The following is a 22,767-nucleotide window of genomic DNA, read 5'->3' as shown; positions in this document are numbered from 1 at the left end:
GTTATGTGTCAAATGACATGAGCATGTCTGTTATGAAATCCAGCTTTTGACTCAGAGAAATTTCTTGTGAAAATTTCTACAGCAGGAAACCAGGAAGCTTTTGTTTAACTAAATAAGGAAGATGAGGACACAGAGATGCAAAGTTTCAATAAACAAGGTACGACATAGGACAATATTTCTTCTAAAACTTGCTTTTCCTTTCATTTAAACTAGATTTTCTTACAAATGCATTTTTCTCAACATGATGTTCTAAGAGGAGAGGATCTGTGTAGGGAGTCTTCAGACATCAAACCCAGGAAAACGGAAAAACAGGGAGATCCAACTGCACAAGTACACGAGTCACACTGAACACAAAACATCTGAATAAAATAATGAAAAAAGTTGGTTTTCCTCATCTGAAGGTATCTCTGTAGACAGCATACCGTGATGAGCTTCTGTACCAGATTTCTGACTTCCAACAACACTAATACTGACCCAGTAATGCTCTTAATTCAGTGACAATGCACAGAGCGAGTAAACATATTATGAATATATGACATGAGTCAAACACCTGCACATGAAAGAAATCAGACTGCGGTTACTGTTTGGTTTCCAGCTTTTATATTGCCTTAATTTAAGCGGTGACTTCAAAAACAAGTCATCAGGATTTTTTTGAGGCAGAGGAAAAAGCGCTGTTGCTTCAAAACATTACTGAATTCCAAACTATCTCAACATTATTTTGTGCGGTTTTTGGGAAACAGATTTGCCTAGAAAATTGTCCTTAATGAGCTGATTCCAATCCAAAGACAGTGATAAAGCTTTTTAAAAGTTCAAAATTACTACCTGGACGTGCACACAGAGCTCTTAAGCATTCTGTACAGTTGTTCTGTCCTACAGAATGTGTTTAACTCTCAGCAGTAGTGGAAAAATATCGAATCTTGGTAATTTACCTTGGTAATGGTGAGCACAATGTCAGTGGATGTTACCAGCTGCTGAGGGTTTCCTACCAGCTTGTAGCCAACCACCTCAGGAAGGACCATGCTGATTGGCTGTCCCAACATCACTGCTTCTGCTTCAATGCCACCCACGCCTGCACACAAAAGGATACAATGCGGCTATTCAGAAGAATACTAACATGTCAGAGATAAACACCTGCAGTCAACTGCCTGATGAGTATTCCATCTAAGGTGTGAAAGGGGAGAGAAAGCACACAGCCTGAGTCTGCTAGGAGGCGCACCTCATCTTGCTGCTGTTTCTGCAAGGCTGGGCTTTTTAATTTCATTTTGTTTCATATTTTCATCCTTGTTCCTAAGCCATTAGATGTGATATTAGGTGAATATAAGTAACATACTCTAAGGATGCTTGGCTTTTATAATAACAGATGCAAAAGTTTTATTTAATATCTTAAACATGCAAGACAACAAACCAAGAACCACTGGCATAGCACTGAACATGATGTGCTGTGAGTGAAACATATGCAGACCATGATTGTTGGTCACCAAATGAAAACTCAGAAGTCATTTTGAAAGAAAGAAATACTACGAAGGAAAGCTAACAGAAAAGGTACTTGTTAAGACGAATATCTTCCCTTATGTCCACTATGTTTCAATAGGGTTTGGGAATGTGTAGGTGGGAATCTTTGCATAAGCACACCTTCAGTATTCGAATTCCAGCTACTACTTAATACTGCTAATTTATTAAGGTAACATATCAAGATGTCATAGTCATACAAAACCTAACAAAGCCATGATATGTACTATCTAGCAATTTGGCATTAAGCAGCCAAACCATTAAGCAGTTTTATAACTTTTTGCCTGTAGAAAGTCCCTCGTATATTTATCGTCTCCTCTAAAATCTACTTCTACCTTTTGTTTAGCTTAATGAATACTGAGCCAGAAAAAACTGCCTTATGAATGCCAATCACTACTCCAATCCTTTTTCCCACTTAGTCTAAGAACTAATTTTTAATTTCTTTTATTCAAAATGATATACCTCTCATAATTTAAAAGATAATGCTGTCACAGATCAAATCATGCGGCTCCTTTCACTGAGTGTTGAATAATTTTTAAACAGTCAAGTAAATTGACATCACTGATTGACTACCACTGAAAGTCATGAACCAAGTTCAGCATCACCAGCCTCTGGGGAAAAATGTTGGATCCAAGAGTATGCATTTTGAGCATGTACTGTATAGACTGTATCCAGCCATACTTTTCATATTCTGGAAAAAAATTGAGGCTGAGTCACTTTTCCAAGCAGTTTTTAGTGCTACAGCTTCATCTAAATGAAGGGTCCATGCATATAGAGTAAGAAATCTGTCTAATCCCAAAGATGTCATGCTTTAGATACATTGAACTTGTTTACCTTTGTATTCTAAGCCAGGAATTCTTTTACCCTTGATTCAGAAAGTCTCACTCAACCAATATTGCTGCAGTCGTATAGGTGAGTTATTAAAAACAGAAAGTCCTATCACATGTGGTGCTCCAGAATTTCACAAGCACATTCATGGAAAATCAGCAAATACTCTTTAAAAACACAATGTGTTCCATATTTGTATAACAGTTGTTTCAATAGAGCACCTATTCAATAGAGCACCATATCACAGGAAAATAAAGGCTCAGCTGAAGTCTTCGCTACTCTGTGGGATGACTACAAATACTCCCACTCTGTAGTTACCTATTTATTCAATAATTCAAGCACTTCAATTCACCACTACAAGGAAAAATAAATTATTTATACCTATTCTTGTAAAAAATATTATGCAGAGAACTGGGCATCACAGTTCTGCTTTACATAATGTTCTCTCCAAGCATATTTAAGTCACTCAGATTTAATTTTCAGCACCTTCCACCTAATAGATTAGTATTTGCAGTACTTTTTGGATAATCCAACACTCTTTAAGTAGCCAAGTGACACAAGAAAAATTGGATGGTCAGTGATACTTCAATTCTGTTCTTTTATTTAATAATTTTTTCCTTATCTACTTCCTTGTGATTTAAATGCAGAATAGCAAAGAATATATGAAGAAAAAAGAAACAGACAAAGCCAAAAACGTGTAGTAATAATCATGTGAGGCAGTTATCAGAAAGGGGAGCTTAGTTACAAAGTCTTATATAACACTGTAAGAGACCTTATCAGGTTACTTGCATTTGGGGTTAGGCTATGTAACTGTGTCTAGCTGGCACAGAGATCACTTTTCTTCACAGCGGCCCATATAGTGCCATGTTTTAAATTTGTTACCAAATTGGTGTTGATAGCACACCTAAGTTTCAGCTATTGCTAAGGAGTGCTTACACAGTATCAACGCATTTTGTTTCTCATCCTGCCCCTAAGCAAGTAAGCTGGGGTGGGGAAAATATTGGGAGAGGCATAGCCAGGACAGCTGAACAGAGCTGAACAATGAGATATTCCATGCCATAAAACATCAGGCTCAGCACCAACTGGGGAGGTGGGCTTTCTGAAGTAGCCATTGTCCAGGGACTGGCTTAGCTTTGGTGTGCTGATAGGACCTGGTGACTGTCTTTGCAACACTTCTTTAATTTCCTTTCTCTGCACTCACCCCTCTTCACTTAAACTGTCTTTGTCACTACCCATTAGTTTAATCTTGCATTTGGACCAAAAATTCTCTTTCCCCATTGTGCTAACAGGAGGAGTGAGGAAGTGACTGGGTGGGAGTGATCCGTCAGCCTGGGTCAACTCACCAGAGCCCAAAACACAGCTCCCTGAGCCAAGAGACTGCTCATGATACACTGCTGTACATACCCCAGCCAAGCACTCCCAAGCCATCGATCATGGTGGTGTGTGAGTCAGTGCCCACCACACTGTCTGGATAGTAGTAGCCATCCTGATCCATCACCACTCTTGCCAAGTACTCCAGGTTCACCTGGTGGATGATCCCAGAGCCTGGTGGAATAATCCTGAAGTTTTTAAAGGCTTGAGAGCCCCACTGAAACAAAAGAAATTAAGAGTGAAAAAAACCTTCAACATGAAGAAGAGCTTTCATTTACTGAACTTTTCTCCATGCAAGTAAGATTATTTTTGTCAGTACCTTTAAAAATTCAAATCTTTCTTTGTTCCTTTCAAATTCCAGGTCCTGATTTTTTTGCAAGCTGTCTGGCCTGCAAGTGAAAGTAATCAGGTGTCATAACCAAAAGTACCACCAGAATTTTATATCTAGTCAAATAAACTTGAAGGTTGAAAGAAAAGAAGATTTATTAACTAATGTGAATGTTGACCCATTGCATGATTTTAATATCACTACAGGCAACCAATGAAAACGATTTAAGAAATCTTAAGAGATAATGCCTGAACTCTGCTTCAGATGTGAGTACTAATCTGAAGTTGGCAGGCCTAAATGCTGTAGCCTGAGAAAGGCAACATTACATGTTAGCAAGATGTGACATTTCCAACACCTAAATCAGAAGCAATCAGCAAGGCAGTAAAGGAAACTGGAACACAACTGTCCTGCAACTTTATTTAAAAAGGTTGCCATTATGATACAGCGCTGTCTGAAGCCTCTGTGGCTCAAAAGCAGACAGCATGAACACATTATTTATTTTAATCAGCTGCCTAATTTAGGTCTACAGAGTTTGAAAGAACTGAAGTATAAATCTGGCCAAAGCTGCCTATATGAGAGAAGAATCTCTATTTTCTTAAATATGTTAATGGGCCTAACAGAAATAAAACAGCTGTGATAAAAAATAACAATTAGTAACTGCATATCTAAAAACTTCAAGAAGATGGAAGGAAACCACCATAAAATGTGATTGCAGGATCTATTTGAAAGTTCAGTAGGCCCATATTTATGCACAATTTTTATTGAAGGGTAGAAAGACATCTATACAGAGGTCTTGTATTTCACTGTGGGTTTAATGAATCCTAGTGAGTCTTTGCATTTTTGTATCCTTAGCATGCTGAGGACTGAATAGTCTTATGTTTCCTTCAGGACTCATAGGGGCCACAGTAAGCAGTGTCTCATGCTCTTCTGCTTGGAGGCACTGAAGCAGAAGACAGTTCTTCAGAGTTGAGCCTGGTGTAGATCACCTCTATTCTTAGAGAAGTGAGGAAGAAAGGAAATATTCTCATTTGTCCTTTCTAAAAATCCTTATGGGATTAAAAAAAGTGCATGTGGGGGGATAAAAGCCATTTCTGAGCGATTAATAATAATGCAGCACTATTAAAGAGAAGTACAATAAACACAGGCCTGGAATGAGTCTGTTTCCATCAACATTTAGTAGAGGCTTTTGCTGATTAGAGATGCACCTCAGATAGAGAAAATTCTCCCCCTAACTCACTGCAGCTGATACAACAGTCTAACTTTAAAATTTCTTAATGTCTGGAATGTTGTAGTACAAATGCTAACAGTATCACCAGTAGAACTACCTTGATAAACAGTAACTGGATTCAGTTTATGTACTACCATGAAGAAGTAAAGAGTGATTTTTTTTTTATTCTTACTGCCTGTTGAAATCAACCTGGATGGAGTGATCTATCACAAGATCAGCAGGACAGATGGGATTGATTTTTTCAGGATCCCCACCAAGTTTCTTCACAGCATCACGCATTGCAGCAAAGTCAACCACAGCAGGCACCCCACTACAAGAGAAACAAAATGGGCATGGTGAAACAATTTGGATAAGAGGGAAAAAAAAAACAACCCACCAAAAACTTGAGATACAAAGCACTGTCACATACAAAGCAAACTGCACTCCTCCATTTTCAATGCAAGCAAATAATAAGTAGTAACCAGAACTTCTGGCATTTCAGCACTTGACCTATCTAAGAGATCTTTTCAATATTTCTTTTAACACAGCTTCTGATCCTTCTCTGAACACACATGCTCAGTCTTCTACTGAGGTATGTTCTACGATGATACCTTCAACCAGCTTGGAAAACCCTCTTACATACTTGCCTATCTGATTTTGCTGACTGCTAAAACAAAAAGAGTTCTCTGTTGTGCTCATAAAGATCTGGCATCAATGAGCAACCCACTGAAAAAACTACATTTCTGTAACAGCAGCCCAAAGCAATAAGGGTTTATGTTTTCAAATCTGACCATAAGGAAGCTATTATGCAACAAGAGGAGGAAAAAGCTTTTTAGTTCCTACCGAATTTTACCCTGAAAATCCTTAATAATTACCAAAATATAAACAAGAAAAAGGATCCACATTATCTAACCTGGACACAATTAATTGATGTTGTTCAGCAGTTTGACTTATACTGGGATAAGTTTTTTTAAGAAAAATAGGAAATTCTGTTACCTAGGGAAATTTGAGGGAGGGGGGTAGGAGGAAAGTAGCAGAAGAGTTATTTTGCCAACTTACAAATTTTATGCAATTGATATGGAACTGACATGATATCCTTCTACTGTCTTATAAAGAGAACAACCTGAATGTAATTCTTGTATGGCTTTTGGAAAGTTGCCAAATCTGTCTTTTTCAAGAGGACCTCAGAGGCCTGTCCAAGAGCTCATTTTTCAGGAATGTAGTTGCTCTGCAGACTTACAGGCACATTTTTAAAGCTCAGCAGGAGTAGAGGACAAGAAAGAAGAGCAGAAAGGGAAGGAACAATATTTGCTTGAAAGTTCAGCTTCCTCTCTGCTCCAGTTTTTCAAAACATTAACAACAGCTAGTGGATGAAAAACAGTTGGGAAATCAGCACTTCTTTCATTTGAAGTTTTGCCAATTTTTTTTTATGTCTTTAAATGTGAGCTTTACTGGGTCTGAAACACTTTGACAACCTCTATGAAAATGCAAAACAGAGGGCATGACAGCTAAGACACTTCACTGTTGAGGAAGAAAATCAACTGGCAGCGTAGCTGCACTGAATTTACCATGGATTTAAATTATAAAATATTTTATACAGACAGAGGACAAAGATACAAAGAACAGTGAGTATACTTCCAAGTCAGATGCTGTACGAGAACAATTAGATGCTATTGTTTCACCTGAAAATTGACTTTCCACATTGAACAGGCACTATTATATGATTACTTCTGACAGCTGGGGACTCACTACAATAACAAGGCCCAGTTTTCAGAGACCATTATGTAGGAATCTCAATTTGCATTTCTGGGAAAAATAATACGCTCATTTTTTCAACAACAGAGAAGTCTTTAAAAATATAATAATACTGATTTAGAAGACTAAGTAATGATGTGCGTTATAAATCAGAACTCAAATAGGTAGAAAAACTGAAAGCAACAGCCCCTGGGGAACAAAAACAAACAAACAAAAACAAAACAAAACAAAAACAAAAAAAAAAACCAAAACAAATAAACAAACAAAAAAACAAACAAAAAATAACAGTGACCAAGAGAGGGAATAGACAATACCACCTCTTCAAAGAACAATTTTTCAAACACAAACTTCCTCAATGGGATACAATTTATAAATCCCATTTTCTTCCCCTGTTTTGAAGTTTTGTAAAGATATTTACTTCTCCATCTCAGAAGAGTTTCTTTTAATGCTCCTATTCTGAGTGTTTGCCTCTTCATGTGTTGTCTGTAGCATGACACCCAGGAAAGTTGAAAAAGGCTTTTCCAAATATCTCACTGCTATTCTTCCCCTCAGCTCACCCCTCCACCCCAAGTGAGCATTGCTGAACACTCAAAAGCCCCTTTTTCTTGCTTTGGAGAGCATCAGACTCACGTGAAGTCTTGCAGAATAACTCTTGCAGGCTTAAATGGCACTTCAACATTCTTGTGTTGCATCACTTTCCAGTTGAGAATATTCTCAACATCTCCTTTCTTCACTAGGAATTCATCACAGTTACGGATAGCTGCTTCCAGGAGGACTCGAATGGAAAATGGCAGGCGAGCTGCATGGGTAAGAGGAAAGAAACAAATTCAGTTTTTACCTTAGGGCATATACCAGCAAGCCCAAAGGTCCATGCCTGGGGCAGACAGGTTGCCATATTCTCACAAAGCTTTATCCAAACCCCTTTTCCAGCCTCCAGCTTTGCCAGGAGGTCAGTACTAAATGACATGTTCCACTTGATGCTTTCAGCGGGTTTATTATCTCAGCTCCCGTGACACAGTAGACATCTTTTTTGAGGAACTTTTCCACCCTCCATAGCACAGCTAACCCAAAAGCATGCTGTGCTCACCTTGTTTTTCTGCAGTCTGCTCTCACTCTTGTCACTGAACACAGACATATAAATGGACCAGGAAAAGCATAGTTTTCTACCTGCTGTGCTAGAATGCACAGCTTTAATGGTTTATGCAGTCTTTTAGTCTCAAGAGATGGAAGATGAAACTGAATGAAAGTCAGACTGTGCATCTATTAATCTTCTTTTACTTTAAATTAGAAATATTTAAAGGCAATACAAAATAGTATTGGACCAGTCCTCATAGTTTTTTTTTTACTATAAGGAATAGGCCTTCCTCCTCTGGTCCACTTTAATAATAGTTGTTTGATTTCAAAATCTTTTGAGAAGTTTGTTCCAACTTTCTACATAGGGCTGGGCCCCAAGACATAAAAGTCACTTAATCACAGTGAGACCTCATTAGTGCTATTACAAAAAAAATCTTCATCTTTTATTCGGGACAGAGCAAATCAAAACAATTTGGGTTGGTTGCTGTTGGGGTTTTTGTCTTGGGGGTTTTGTACAGTTGGGAGTTTTGGGAGTTATTGTTGCTGTTGTTGTTTTGGATTCTTTTAGAGTCTCCTCCTGCCCTTTACCTGCTGAGATATTCCCTTTTTATGCTGGATAGTGAGGATTGCATCCTTTTTTCTTTGAAGAATCTGGAGGTTATTACCCTCAGAATCCTGGAACGTGTCAACTGGTGATATTATATGCATATTTGTCTATTCCTTAATTGTCTTCTTTGTCTATTCTTCTCTTGCTTTCCACCCACCAAGACTGACATTAATTGACTGCTCACTTATCAGAGCCTGCAACGGATATGCATTGCCAACATTCAGAGAAAATATTCCTCCTCTTGTTCCCTGAATTCTCCTTAATCACCTGTTTCCTTTTGAAACACCAAACACCCACCATAGTCAACTCCAATCTGTAGATACTCACTTTCCAAGTCAATAGCATAGAAACTAAGGTTTTTACCAATACCACTGAAAGATTTGGGAAATGTCAGAGGATCTAAGGAGAAAGCCTCCTCAGAAAGAATTCTCTAGTCCCTACTGTTTTCAAGGCTGAAAAATCTTTCTGATTGGTTCAGTCATACATATCAGTGTTAGATCCCTTCCAGCCTTTAGCAGTATAAGAAAACTTGTGCTCTTAAGTCTTGCCTAGCTCACCTCACCCACTCAGGAAAAACTAGACTGCTGTGTGCACAGTATGCTGAAAAAATACTACTGTGATCTTCCCAATATTTCTGACGTTCTAAGCTTCAAGAATTAAATTTTTCAAGATTTGTGTTTTGAATTCATAGTTCTCACCAGAGAACAAGTATCATCCAATGTGGCAAAGTCTGTTCAGGTTCTGTTCATGAGTATTAACAAAACGCTCCTCTTATGTTGTCAACATACCGTATCTCACATCTTCCAATTTGCTCAGATTAAAGAATTTCTTCAGAGGCTGTTTTGGGTCCAGGGGCTCCACAATCCGTACAAAAGGGTTGCTCATGGTTGTTGAAGACTGTTAGTGTCCCTAAAACAAAAGAAAAATCAACAATATTTTCATGACATCTGTCCTGCATGCAAAGTACATATCCCACAGCCTACTATGTATCTATCCTACACACAAAGGCCCGTACCATAGAAAAAGGTACTGTCAGTCATTCCCTTCCACCACAAACCTACTTGTAATACATCCTTAGAGATAAAAGGTCTGAAGGAAGATAGGAGTATTGTGAAAAATATGGATACACCACATGGTGTAGAATCAAAGAATTTTAAAAGCTGGAAACAACCTCTAAGATCATTGAGTCCAACTGTTAACTGAGTCCCACCGTATCCACCACTAAACCATGCCTTCAAGTGCACCTCCACACACCTTTTGATGATAAATCCATCACTTACCTGGGCAGCCTATTCCAAAAACTGGAATAAATTTTTACTAGTACCAAATATAAACCTCCCCTGGTGCAGCTTGAGAACATGTTTCATCCTGTCTCTACCTGCTTGGGAGAAGAAACTGACCCCACTTGGCTACACTCTACTTTCAGGGAGTTGTGGACCTTATCAGGTTATCCCTGAGCCTCCTTTTCTCCAGGATAAACAACCTCAGCTCCCTCAGCCAATCCTCACAGAACCGTGCTCCAGACCCTTAACCATCTTTGTTGCCCCTCTCTGGAAATTCAACACCCTCCTTATTCTCTTCTTTATGCTGTTTCTTGAGAGTAATTTGTGACTCTGTGATTCACAAACCACCATGACAACATAGTCCCATTTCTTCAGTGTGCTGTGGTTTAATCCCAGGCAGCAATTAAGCACCGACAGCCAACTCCATCACTCCTTTCTGGTGGGAAGAGAATCAGAGCAGGAAAACTGAAAAAATTCATGGGTTGAGACAGAGATGGTTTGATAGATAAAGCAAAAGCTAGACCTGCAAAACACCTCTTTCACAGGTAGGCAGGTGTTCAGCCATCTCCAGAACAGCAGGGCCTCATGGTGACTTGGGAAGACAAACGCCATAACCCTTAACATCTCCCTCTTTGTCCTCACAGCTCCATATGCTGAGCATGATGCCATATGCTGTGGGATACCACTTGGGTCAGCTGTCCCAGCTGTGGACCCTCCCAGCTCCCTGCACAGCCCAACCTCCTTGCAGGTGGGGTGGGTGAGGAGCAGCAAAGGCCTCAGCTCTGTGTAAGCCCAGCTCAGCAGGATCTAAAGCATCTCTGTGTTATCAACCCTACATCTAGCACAAACCAGAAACACAGCTCTGTACTAGCTATTAGGGACAAAATTAACTGTATCACAGCTAAAACCAACAGAAGTGGCATTGATCTAAAGCTAAACAGACAGACATTTGCATTCAAAATTCAAAACAATTAAACAAAACCAGAAAATAGAGACAGAAAGTATTAAAGACTAAGATTACAAATGCTATCGGAGACAAAAAAGAACCCACCTAATTTCAGAAAGATTTTTAGGGTCACCACCAAAAAGAAAATTTACATAGGCTCTCTTGTAAACATCATTTTAGTTTGAGATAGATTCTTTTTATTGCTGTTGTTGCTTACTGATTTACTGGTTATTTGTGGCTTAATAGTTTGCTGGATAAAGCATTCCTCTGGGACCTAGGACTTTTAGGTTCACAAACAGAACTTAAAGGATCCCGAGATATTCCCCATACCAAGGCAAACTAGCAGAAGGGGGCCCAAATTCACTACAGAAATATCTCTAAATGTCCAGAAAATATTAACCATATGCAAACTATTAATGGAACACTTCCTGGGGCATACTGAAGACCTGAACTCTTCTGGAAACATTGGCTTAGGCCAGCACAGCCAAGGATCAAGCTAACAATTTAACAGTGAGAACAATTCACTTGCAGTGCCTGGCAATATTCCCAGTCACGATTAAAATTTTTTAGAAGAGAGATAATCACAGGCCTGATTTTCAGATCTGTTGTTGTTTTCTCAGAGTACTGTTCCTGTGTTCATTCAAGTAAAATTATCTTCTCTTGTCCCAGTTTTTCAATAAAGAAAATTCACAACAAGGCAGGAGATACACATAGCAAGCCTTGGAGACCAGTGGAAAAGGATGCCCAAATTCCAGTATTTGTTAAAAACAGACAAACCAAGGCCAAATAATTAATTTATTTATCTCATCTGCAGGTTTAACGGAATGTTCAGGAAATACTACTATGAGGAACACATTTACGGGGGATTTTTAAAGTATTCTGGTATTTTCAAAATTCAAAATTAACCTATTTAAAATCCAACCAAGGAGAAAAAGCAGAAATGGTAACAAAAGAATGTCCAGTGTGTAAAGCAGCAAGATAACATAAGAGGAAAAAAAATTTCCAGAATTCTTTCAAAGAAAACAGTGGATGTTTCTAGATAAAAAGCTGAATAGCCAGGGAAGCTGGAAGACTGGCAAATGAACAGACTGTAAACACACACACAACCTCAATGTATCACCTCTCACATTTCAATTGACAAGTTATTATCTGAAACTCCTTTTCCCAGCTTTGCAGATACTCACCCAGTATACAAACCCCTAAAGTTTTTGGTGTCATGATCTTTAAACAGCATGAACTACTAGTTTTCCACTAAGCAAACCCTGTGCTTCTATAACTGAGCATGATCAAAATTAATTTCTTCCTCCCTCTTCTTGCCAGCTACCCTCTTGTTAAGATTCACTTTTTTGCGTTTCACTATGAGAAATTTATTTTATGCATATCAATTTCTCATGAGAAAGTCTAAGAGTAGCTGTAGGTAGAAAATATTCGGATATCCCCTGACAGATAAAGCAGATCATCGATTTGATATGACCACTGTACTTAGTTCACATTCTCTAATCAAAGTATAAACTGCAGCTCAATGTTTTCCATCCAAGTCCATGTCTTGGCAAGTTCAAGATGTTATGAACACATTATCTACATGTTAACATTACTTTACCAAACACCACCCTCTTACCTGAACAGAGGTTTTTTAATTCACAGTATACAGATAGTTCACAGATACTCCAGTATAAATCTCCTCTCATCAGTGACTTACACAAATAAGCCAAACTGTCGACTGACCAAGGCCTAATCACAAGTTCTTTTCATCTGCCTGGTCATACTGATGCAAGCAACACTGTTACAAACCTGGAAGCCATTCAGAAATACCTGAAAAGAGCAAAAATCTCTAGTAAAAATACCAGCCAGCAGCATTGCTGTAGCAAATTTCACAGAGCCAGGGAAGCCTCAGTCATACCAACTATTATTTCCACACAGTACATTATAAATCAAGTGGCCACAGCACAGAGCTCTAAACTAGTGATTTGCCAAAAAGAAGTCTGAGGGCAATACTCTTCAAACTGAGTATACCAAAACTTTTAAACTCATCCTTGCAATAGATACAGGTTTAACTTTTTTATTAACTTGATACAGGTTAACTTGTGATTGCAGCACAGAATATTTATTCATGTTTTCCGGGCACTGAAATGTAAATATGCAAACATGGGAGAGCAGATATATGTCTGCCTGGTACTGGTGCAGCAGGTAGGGTCACACTGACCGTGGCCAGCGCATGACCACATCAATACCTGCTCAGACATACCAAAACAAACACTTGATCTTCTGCCCAACTATCTTAAAACTGTTTATGCGGCGGTTACATTAAAAAAAAAGAGGATTATTCAAACCTGAAAATGCAGAATAGGATGTAAAACGGAGCATCTCACTACTGACACAGACTCACAGAATATTGTGAGTTGGAAGGGACACAAAGGGCCACCATGTCCAAGTGAATGACCCATATGGTGTTCTAATCCACAACCTTGGCATTACTAGCGCCGTGCTCTGACCAACAGAGCTAACCTCAGGGTACTGGAAACCTCATTAAAGGATTGCACGACTTGTATGAAGTGTACGAGACAAACAACAGCCTTATTTTAGCCCTTCCTTGCTGACTATTATTAAAATTCTGAGAATAGCCACAATTTGGCCCACACTTATGCTGATCATCTTTGAATCTGAACTCCCTAATCAATATTGTTTTCCACTCACCTTATTACATGAATGCAGTAGCTTATTACTGTGCTACCATACTCAATCTCTTGTTAGAATACACCTCAACTCACCAAGACTGCATCAGCTCACCACAGAAAATCTGATTTCTGTTTTTTCTCTCTCCCTTGGAGAAGCAGAAGTGCAGAAAGATTGTAAGCATGAATACCAGGAGGGGCAAATTTATTTGGATAAGGCCAAAACTTTCCAAATATAAAAAAATGAAGCGGTTTTTTGCAAATGCCCTTTAAGAAATGAACCCTTGGCCACAACAGCTGTCTCTTCCTGTTTGTATCCCCATATATGACACAGAACAATTCAAATTTCTCTGGAAACACAAGTTTTACACTGTGATACTCTAAAAAAGCTTTTAAACAAACAAAATCTTAGTACAATACTCCTCACTTCATCTGTATTGAATGTCCCAGCAAACTCAGCTTTTACCATGAGACCTCAGAAGTTCAGCAGCACCAAAAGATCATTGCAAAGATACCTGCTGGCTGTACTGTCTGGGGGGGGGGGTCTCTATGGTGTCCTGAAGGACACAGCCTCTGATGATCATGATGGAGAAACATCACAAGTCCAAGTGGACAGAAGAAAAAATGGTGTCTGTCCATCCTCTTTTCTTGTCTTTTCTTATTTGTTAATCAACTACATCAGATACATTCAAAGCATATTAAAGTCTCATTTGGATCTCCATAAAAGAAATTTGGTAAGTAACTTAAAATATTAAAAAAAAAAAAATACAAAACATTCACGGGAGACTTCAACATATGTTGTATGTGTGCTTTCAAATCTTCAGCTATTGTACCTTCCTGAGTGTCTAACACAAACACAGTACTAGTCACATCACAACAACACTGATTGGAAAAGGATTTCGTTCAGTTTAAAGCATATTCTCGATTGATAATTACTCCTTGACTCTACTTCAGATCCCTTTAAAAGCAGCTGTGTAACTTGGAACAATGACAACAAATAAATTTTACTGAAATTAATGGAATTGAGAAAACATCATAATATATCCGGTAATTTTGCACTTGCAGAAATTATCTCATGAAGATCATAGAAATGGGAAAACTGTATTTAGCCTCTTGCTACACTTGAGAAAATGTCTGAAAATTGTTCTAGACATCACTTTATAACATACTATTCTACTCTCTTTAGAGTTAAAGGTGAAACTGAACACAGTCAGAGTAAAAGCAACAATCCCACATCACAGGAAAAAAAGAGATTATTTTTAAAAAGCACAGCTGCACTTACACTCATGGACTGTAACTCGATCCATACAATCAACAACATGCATTGTTCTGGGGTTTTTAGGGATATCAGAGCATCCCACTCATCTCCCACCATCCAGAAATAGAGAAAACTATAGCACACAGAGTAGTTTTCTACATACATGCTGACTGTAAACCATGTTCTTTCTGTACTACATAACATAAACGTTTACAAAAACCTCATAATTAGTAATAATTTATTACAGAACTACCTGATGACAAACTAAAAACACAGACTGTTTGACCTGCAGAAAGGAAAAAAGGCTCTGGATGAGAAAACTTCTGTCTAAGCTTCAGGCCATAAAGTAGGAACAGAAGAGCCATGGTTATTCAGCATATTGGTACAGACATATATTTAATCTCACTTGGAGAAACATGTTTCCACAATTGCTTTTTTTTTCCATCTTTGGTTTCTTAGTTGCTGCCTTTCCAGTTATGAAAGGGTGTCTATGTTATTAATGACAAGAGGTTAATTTTAGACATCTCTTCATAAAACGAAACATCTCGTATCTTAACTAAAACAGATTTAAAGTAGTAAATGCTCTTTTTCCTGAAATGTGGGTAAATTCCTGGTCATTGCTGGGAAGCACACACTCAGAAAAACACAGTTTAATTTGAACATTTTACCAGACTCTAGAAATGCTAAAAAAATATTACACTCAGGCAAAGCAAAGACACAATGTTATCAGTCATCAAGAAAAAGGGGAAGGCTCAGATTTGCTAGAACTTGCAGGAAATTTGTGAAGAAACATGACAAAATATGATGCTTCTGTGAGAAATTCCAACTAAAAACTGGGAAAAAATGAGGTCAAACTAGCAGGACGGTAAAAGTCCTTGCCTGGTGATAAGGCAGGACATAGGCAACATCCATGGCCTTGCTTGAAAAATGCAACATTTTTTATCCATACTGAATCTGATCTTACCACCTTCTGTTCCAATTATCACTCCTACACCCACAAGCTATTCTCCTTGGTTTTGTCCACTCAGATGACTGCCACTATACTCATCTGTACTCAGCTGCCAAGTTTGCAACAACCACCTCCAAAGAACAAAAGCAAGCAACTTTAAAAACAAAAGTGGAGCTGCAGCAGAGCAGCAGGCTAATGAGTTATAAATTCTTCATCACAACATTGAGCATGCACTTTGTACTAGCAGTTACATATAGCTGAACAGCACCTCTTTAATTAAGGGCTATTGCTCATATCCCCTGAGCCTCTAAAACTTACACAGCTCTTCTCATTCTACTCAGAAGCAGGTCTCGATTAAAAAAGCTGATGACTAATTCCAGTTTACTTAAGTTATAGATGGCATGGCCATAAATAAAGATCTCTAAGCAGGTCTGGCATGTATTTTCCATCATATTGGAATTGCATCATGTTCTGTGCATGCCTACTTTGCATGAAAACCAAGGAGGGAGAATATCCATGTTAAGCATGTTGGCAAAAAGTCTGCATTTTTGATATGGAAAGGCAACCTCTTTAGTATCAGTCAGATATCAGCAGTAAAACTTCGCTTAGTAAATTCATCCATAATTCAAGTCAGTTTAGAAAGAAAATCCTAATTCGTATGACAGGAATTATTTTTAGTTTAAATAATCAAGTTGTCTAAGAAAAATGTTTGTGCTACACTGGTAAATTGATAGACAGATAGAGATGACCAGGCACATGACAACACAACAAAAAAACCCCACCAACCCAACAAAAAATGGCAAAAACACAACCAAACAAACCATAAGCAAAAAAAACCTCAAGCCCACACATGCCCCCAGCATTCGGATAGACTTCAACACCCGAAGTAGAACAAGCATAGTCTTGTTTTATAAAAATATAAAATGCCATAATTACTTCTGGATGTACAAAGAACAGATGAGTCCAATTACTGTTGCAATAACACAGGTTTCTCCTTTTGATTTAGAGAAGCTCTTATTATTCAACACTTACTCTACCTGTGGCAGATAAGGCCACTATGTAACAAATATACACTGCTGCATTGCTGCTAAGGGACAGTGGGGAGAATTTAGTGGTTAGAGAGACTAGAGAAAGAATCTTTGTGTTTCTTCCTTGCACAGAAAAGTCTGTCATTACAAACAAATCCTTAAAGAGATGTCCTTTAACAATTCGATGACTGAGCAACTGTTCCGCCGGTATAAACTATATCAGTATTACACACTGGAAAAAATGCACTAATACAAAAAGGAGGGTTTCTTAAACAATCTCTAGTCAAAGTTTCAGGGATCCCCTTTCAACTTTATTGTCCAAGAGGAGCACTCGAACAGACAGAGCTTTGGATTGCAGATGTTCCTGCTTTCTCCTGCTGCCTGAAACTTTTGACTGCAATGCTAAAATACTTACTCAGACCCATAAAGTGCTAAACTTACAATACACTGAATAGGTTGCTAATTGCATATTCCCACAATCTGTGTATTTCATAGGCTGTGATAAGTATTCTGACCATTTCACTTTGCTAGCAAGGTTGTATCACACATACTGGAACTGAAAGTTTAGGTCAGAGACCAAGTTTGTGAAATCAAACATTGAGCTCTTTAAGTAACTCCAGCTCCAAGAGAGCTGGAAGTTTAAATGCATGCCCAATTCCAAAATGCAGATATTGACCTCCTTCAAGTCACCCCTCCAGAAAGCCAAACACTACCACCTCCCTCACCTCAACACAGGTTATTGTGCACTTCCAGCTTAGAGGGACAGTCAAAACACCTCTCTCATACAGATATCACCAACCTTTGGTAACCCAGGCAAGCACACATAGGTATTGTGCTCTCCACGTGCTCTCAGACAGCCTCTGAAATGCAATCTAGTCTTAACAAAATCCAGATCATAATTAAGCCGGTGTAAGTGTTAAGGGAATGCTTTGTCAGCACACTCACCACTGAGTGTCCCAGATAAAAGCAGAGACTAATTTTCCTTTTTTGCTACAGGAAAATGAGCAGCGTTACACCCGAGAATAAAAGGAAGCTTATCTGGGGACTACCAAACATTGAAAAATGAAGTGTTGAAATTTCTTTCCCACCTCCTGAAAGAGCAACTCTGAACTTTAACCTACTTCCTACCTCTGTACAAACTTGGTACTTTTTTACCCTATGCTAGTACTCTTAGACTGTTCATTAACAAGTATGCAGCTTGGACCAGTTTTAACAAAGGACTAGCTTTTAGTGTTAGTTAGAAAAAACAGAAAACCAACATGGAAGTGCTGCAATAAGTGTGGAATACAGAGCATGTGTACAAAGATTTGGTCTGAAATTTTGGTTGCATTTTAAAAGGCAGGATTAAAAGGCATCTCAGTATTGGTCTGCTAGTTTCAAAAGACTCCCGTGAAGGGTGAAGAAACGCAGCAGAGGTGCATGGGAAAGGCAAACAAAATGAGAGCATTGTGAATCAGCTCTATACTCATGCCATTATGCCAGCTCTATAAACTGCTCTCTCTGCACCTTGAAAACTCCTTTTCTGAAATTTGAAATCTGAACTGTTTCCAAGCTACCAAAGATATGTAGGTGGAAGGATTCCTTTCAGGATGAAGAACTGATGAGAGGATTACTTCTGTTGTGAAATAATCTGATGCTGTGAGGTCCTAACTTTTTACACCATTTCAAGACAAATTCTGAATTTATGGTCTGGAAATAAAGATAATTTTCTCACACCAAAAGCTGCTACCTGCAATCTCAGCAGCTAGTCAACTATTTCTGTAGATGAATCCAGCTTTCCAACCCACAGCTTCAGTCTGTAAGGTGAACAAGTGTGTGACTGGTACAATTTCACAAACTCAAATTATCTGTTAGCAGAGTTTACTGGCCAAGCTCCCTGGGGAGGTAAATTAAATTTCACTAAACATTTAAAAATCAAGTTTTTCATAACAGAAAAGGTAGGCAAAAAAAAACCCCAAACAACCAAAATTAACACCTTCTTTCACAAGAATCTGAAGTCCTGACCCTACAGCTGTAGATGTCCTAGTTCTTTCAAGGAAGTGCCAAATACCTAGAGGAAATCTTCTGAATTAATCAATCCCTAAGGCAAAAACCCTGAAAAAAAAATTATCTGTTTTCACACAATTAAGACTCCTCTCTACCTTCTCTATATTTCAAAGGGACACACAAAAGGACCATTCTTCAATTCACATCTTTCCACTTAGCTTAAATAGATTGTTACTCCAAGAAGGGAGCAAATTTCCAGCTTTCACTCTCACTTACAATCCTACAGTGAGAGTCTATGCTGGACAATACTAACAAAAGAGATTTGCTCCATTTCTCACTATTCAAATGTTTATCTCTTCTTTAATTTTCTGCATTTATTATTTTGGCTCTTCCACCATTACTACGAAAACTTCACCAAATAGTATCAAAGTTGGAGTGTATCATCCTCCAGCCAAAGACAACGAGAGAGAAAGAAAGGTGCTAAATTACAAAGGTGGTATGACAAAAATCTCCAGTTTGAAAGCCCTGCTCTTTTCAATTCAGCAATAGTTTGCATGACATACTCTGTAAAGCCCTGCTAAGTGATCAGACTTCTTTTGATGTGGAAAGCTTCTCCAGGAACCTCCTCTATCTTACAAAGTCTGAGATGAGTTAAGTATTGATAATTTTCCTAATAACTCCTCACATACACGACAGATCTTGGAAGGCACAAGACTCAGCTGTACTTCCTATTCTATGTCCATTACACTCCTCTTACTTTCTTTGAAGCAGTAACAATCCCCAGAAGTTCATTAGGACATTCTGATGAAGTACAATTGCTTTTAAGCAAAGCATTATTAAATAAACATTCCAGTGTTAATATTTCTCTAGGGTGGTCTTCCTTTACTTCGGTTTTGTGGATTGATAAAGCCAGTCTGAACAATAGCAACAGCACTGAGTGCTCAGAGATATTAATTCAATTCCAGTTGTTTGGAGAGAGAATCCTCTGTTTTAGACCAAGTTTCCTGCTGATACTAAAAAATATTAAAGTCCAGACCTCACCATCTTCCCCTTTGTCCCCCTCCCCCCACCTTCACTAGCTTTCGAGGTGGAAACTAGATATCAAAGTACAAACTCCAGTTAAAAAATAAATGGGAACTGTGGTGATGTTATGAAACATGGAAACACACGGAACATAAACAGGGACCAATCCAAATATATACCTGATCCAGTTACTGAAACTGGGCATATCCACAGCCACAGTCCTAAGTCAAGTTAAATTAGAGGACAAATACCTGCATCTGTGCTATGACCTCCAGGACTGTTACAGAACACCTGCACCTGCTGTCTCTGTCACGAACATGAAACAGATTATTTTGTCACCCAAAATTATTAAAACCTGACACTTCATAGGCAACACCTTCAAATTATTTTCTTCCATCCTTTCCCCGTCCCACTTAAAGACCTACTGAGGTTTTTTGCAACACAGAGGAGTTGCTGTGTGCTTGATATGTATACTTTGCATTATCTTCTACTATTTAGATACAACTGAAATACCAATAGACAAGACTCGAGTAGTTCCAGGAGGAAAATAAATGTTAAAGCTTCACCTACATGAGAACAGGGCAGCACAACTTCCACACCCGCTCTTCCCGAGCTAAACCTATTCCTCTTTCTCCGCTCGGCAAAAGCCGCCCCCTGTACCCGCTGTGAGCCGCCCCCAAGCCGGGTGTTGGAGGAACCCGATTTCGCCGGCCAGGCCCCGGAGCCGCCGCTGCAGCCGCCGCCGCTGCTACGAGATGGTGTCTCGCAGGGGCTCCGCCAGAGCAGCCTTCCCTCCGCAGCACCCAACGACCCTTCCAGCCCCCACAGCGGGGCCGGGAGACGGCAGGATCCCCCGTCCTGCCGCCGGGCCCTGCTCGCCGCCAATCTCCGCCCTCCGCCCGGGCCCGCACCCGTCCCGGCTGTGCCCCGAGGGGCGCCCCTCCACCCCGCCACCTTCCCCCGCCGCCTCCGGGAACGGGAACGCCGCGGCCGGGAAGCGGCTCCGAGGCACCCGAGCGGCCGGCGCCGGGCGGGGGAGAAGCGGGGCGGCGGGGGCCCGCACTCACCGGGGAAGCGAGGAGCACACAGATCGCCGCTCGCCGTCAGGGGCCGCCGGGCGCAGGCAGAGGGAAGGGGCGGTGGCGGGCGGGCTCCGCCCCGCGCCCCAAGGCCGGAGCAGCGGCGGGATGGCCGCCAGCCGCCCGAGCGGGAGGCGGGAAGGGAGGGACGGAGGGAGGGAGGGACGGAGGGAGGACGGACGAGAGGATGGCCAGCCGGGCGGCGGGCAGGCGGCTTTCCCTTCCTCCCCGCAAAGAGCCGCTGCTTTCCTCGGCCAGCCCCTTCCCCTGGATGTAGGAGGAGGAGAGGGAGCTTTGTGAGTGGTGGTGCCGAGGTCAAGGCCAGATCTGCTGCGGACAGAATCATCGGAAAGACGGGCATTGTGACATGGGCAGCAGGGTGTGGGCAGTGACGTACCTTATGCCGGCCGTCACTGCACCACGTGCTCGCAGCCCGAGCGCTTGCTCAGGCTTCGGAGGCGTCCAGAGGTGCTGCCAGTGAAGCCTGGGCCCGGAAGAGAACGGGTGTTGCTCGGAACAGCACCCGACACACAGGACTGCATCCTCATCCTCGCGGCAGTGCAATAGGAGTGGGACCTCCTATTATTTCTCTTGGCAGGGGGAAAGCAGATTGGCCTGGCTGTTGGCAGAAACAGGCTGTTACTTACAAGCTGGCCAAGATCAATATCATGACGTCAATATTAAAGAACAGTATCAGAGCTGAGGTCATCCTAGAGGACATATTTTACATCACCCCCATACTGAGTGCCACGGAGAGTTTATCAGTGTCCAGCTTGTTCCCAGTGGAATGGTGTACAGTTTGAGCCTGAATCATGTTGAGAAATACATTCAGTGCAAGTAGTCAGGGTGCAGCTGCAGTGAGAGCTGCATATTGAGCTCTGGATAGCAGAAGTCAGAAGGAAGAGGCTAGGAATTGATATTAATCCCACAAAGGTTGCAGAACTCTATGGCCCAGCTAGGTGAGCAGACCCTGAGAGACACAGTAGGAGCCAATGGTACAGCAGGAAGACACCAGACTTGCACACCTTAGACTGTGATGGTATAAAAGCTCAGAGTTTGCTTTGCTCAGGGTCCTCCTCAGAGACCCCAGCCTGAGCTGTTATTTTGTCACTGCACCATGATTAAACTATTGTAAGAATCCAGGAATCTGACTGTCATGGCAAACCTGGGGTGAGGAACCCTGGTCTGACTGGGTGCAAGTGGGGTGTGCAGGGAGTCAAACAGGGCACCCCTCACTGGAGCCACCCATTGTAAAGTGACCTCTGTTCCAGCTCACGTGGTCTGAGTGTGCCTGCCAGAGTGACTCCTGGATGGTCAGACAGGAAACTTCCCTTAACAATTTAGTAAACTACAAAGTATATAATTCCAGGAAAATAATTGTATACATAGTAAAGAGGAGTTGCATGTAAGGAATGTAAATATTCTGCAAGTCTTGGTAAGGTCTTGGAGAGCACTGGCTAGGAGACATGCTAACCACTGACAGCTGGAGTAAAACTAGATCAGTAATGTTTTGGTTTTACCTGAATAAAGGTTATGCTAAGAGCAAACTGAGTTACTTGCTGGCTTTGCTGCAGAGGAGCAAGTCTCAGCTGAGTAAAAATGGAAGTGCTGAGCTCTACTTGTAAAGGATGAAACAGAAAATGCCCATGATATCTCACCTGGATATTTGTGGATTGGATTCCTGCACACTGACCTGTGCTGACATATCCTCCTGCCTACATTCACTGCCCAGCTTGAACTGTCAGATGAGAAGAAATCAGTGGGAAGGACCCAAAGATCTAGCAAACAAGATACATTGATCAGATTTTTTTTTTCAAACTAAGTATGGAAATCCTGGCTTTGGCATACCTGCTGCTGATTTCAC

At 40.4% G+C, this 22,767-nt stretch overlaps 1 protein-coding gene across 4 annotated transcripts in view; it reads right to left on the bottom strand.

Moving 5' to 3' along the window:
* The window catches only part of ACO1 (aconitase 1), a 35,878-nt gene extending 14,363 nt beyond the window's left edge, over positions 1-21,515 (bottom strand). Inside the window, exons 1-7 of one of the 4 annotated variants that reach the window (XM_056514700.1) lie at positions 21,301-21,515; positions 9,468-9,588; positions 7,629-7,797; positions 5,437-5,574; positions 4,028-4,097; positions 3,742-3,925; positions 930-1,069 (exon numbers count right to left, since the gene is read on the bottom strand). In XM_056514700.1, the coding sequence (XP_056370675.1) occupies positions 930-1,069; positions 3,742-3,925; positions 4,028-4,097; positions 5,437-5,574; positions 7,629-7,797; positions 9,468-9,564 (798 nt within the window). In that variant the 5' untranslated portion in view covers positions 9,565-9,588; positions 21,301-21,515. Of the gene's footprint in view, positions 1-929; positions 1,070-3,741; positions 3,926-4,027; positions 4,098-5,436; positions 5,575-7,628; positions 7,798-9,467; positions 9,589-20,394; positions 20,665-20,778; positions 21,252-21,300 lie in introns of those variants that run through there. The other 3 variants (XM_056514702.1, XM_056514703.1, XM_056514701.1) reach the window with 3 other exon arrangements.
* Positions 21,516-22,767: the final 1,252 nt, after the last annotated feature.

This window comes from Oenanthe melanoleuca, chromosome Z, assembly GCF_029582105.1.
Source record: "Oenanthe melanoleuca isolate GR-GAL-2019-014 chromosome Z, OMel1.0, whole genome shotgun sequence".
Taxonomy (NCBI): domain Eukaryota; kingdom Metazoa; phylum Chordata; class Aves; order Passeriformes; family Muscicapidae; genus Oenanthe; species Oenanthe melanoleuca.
Note: the sequence above shows the minus strand (reverse complement) of the source record. Positions and strands in the feature narration are given on the sequence as shown.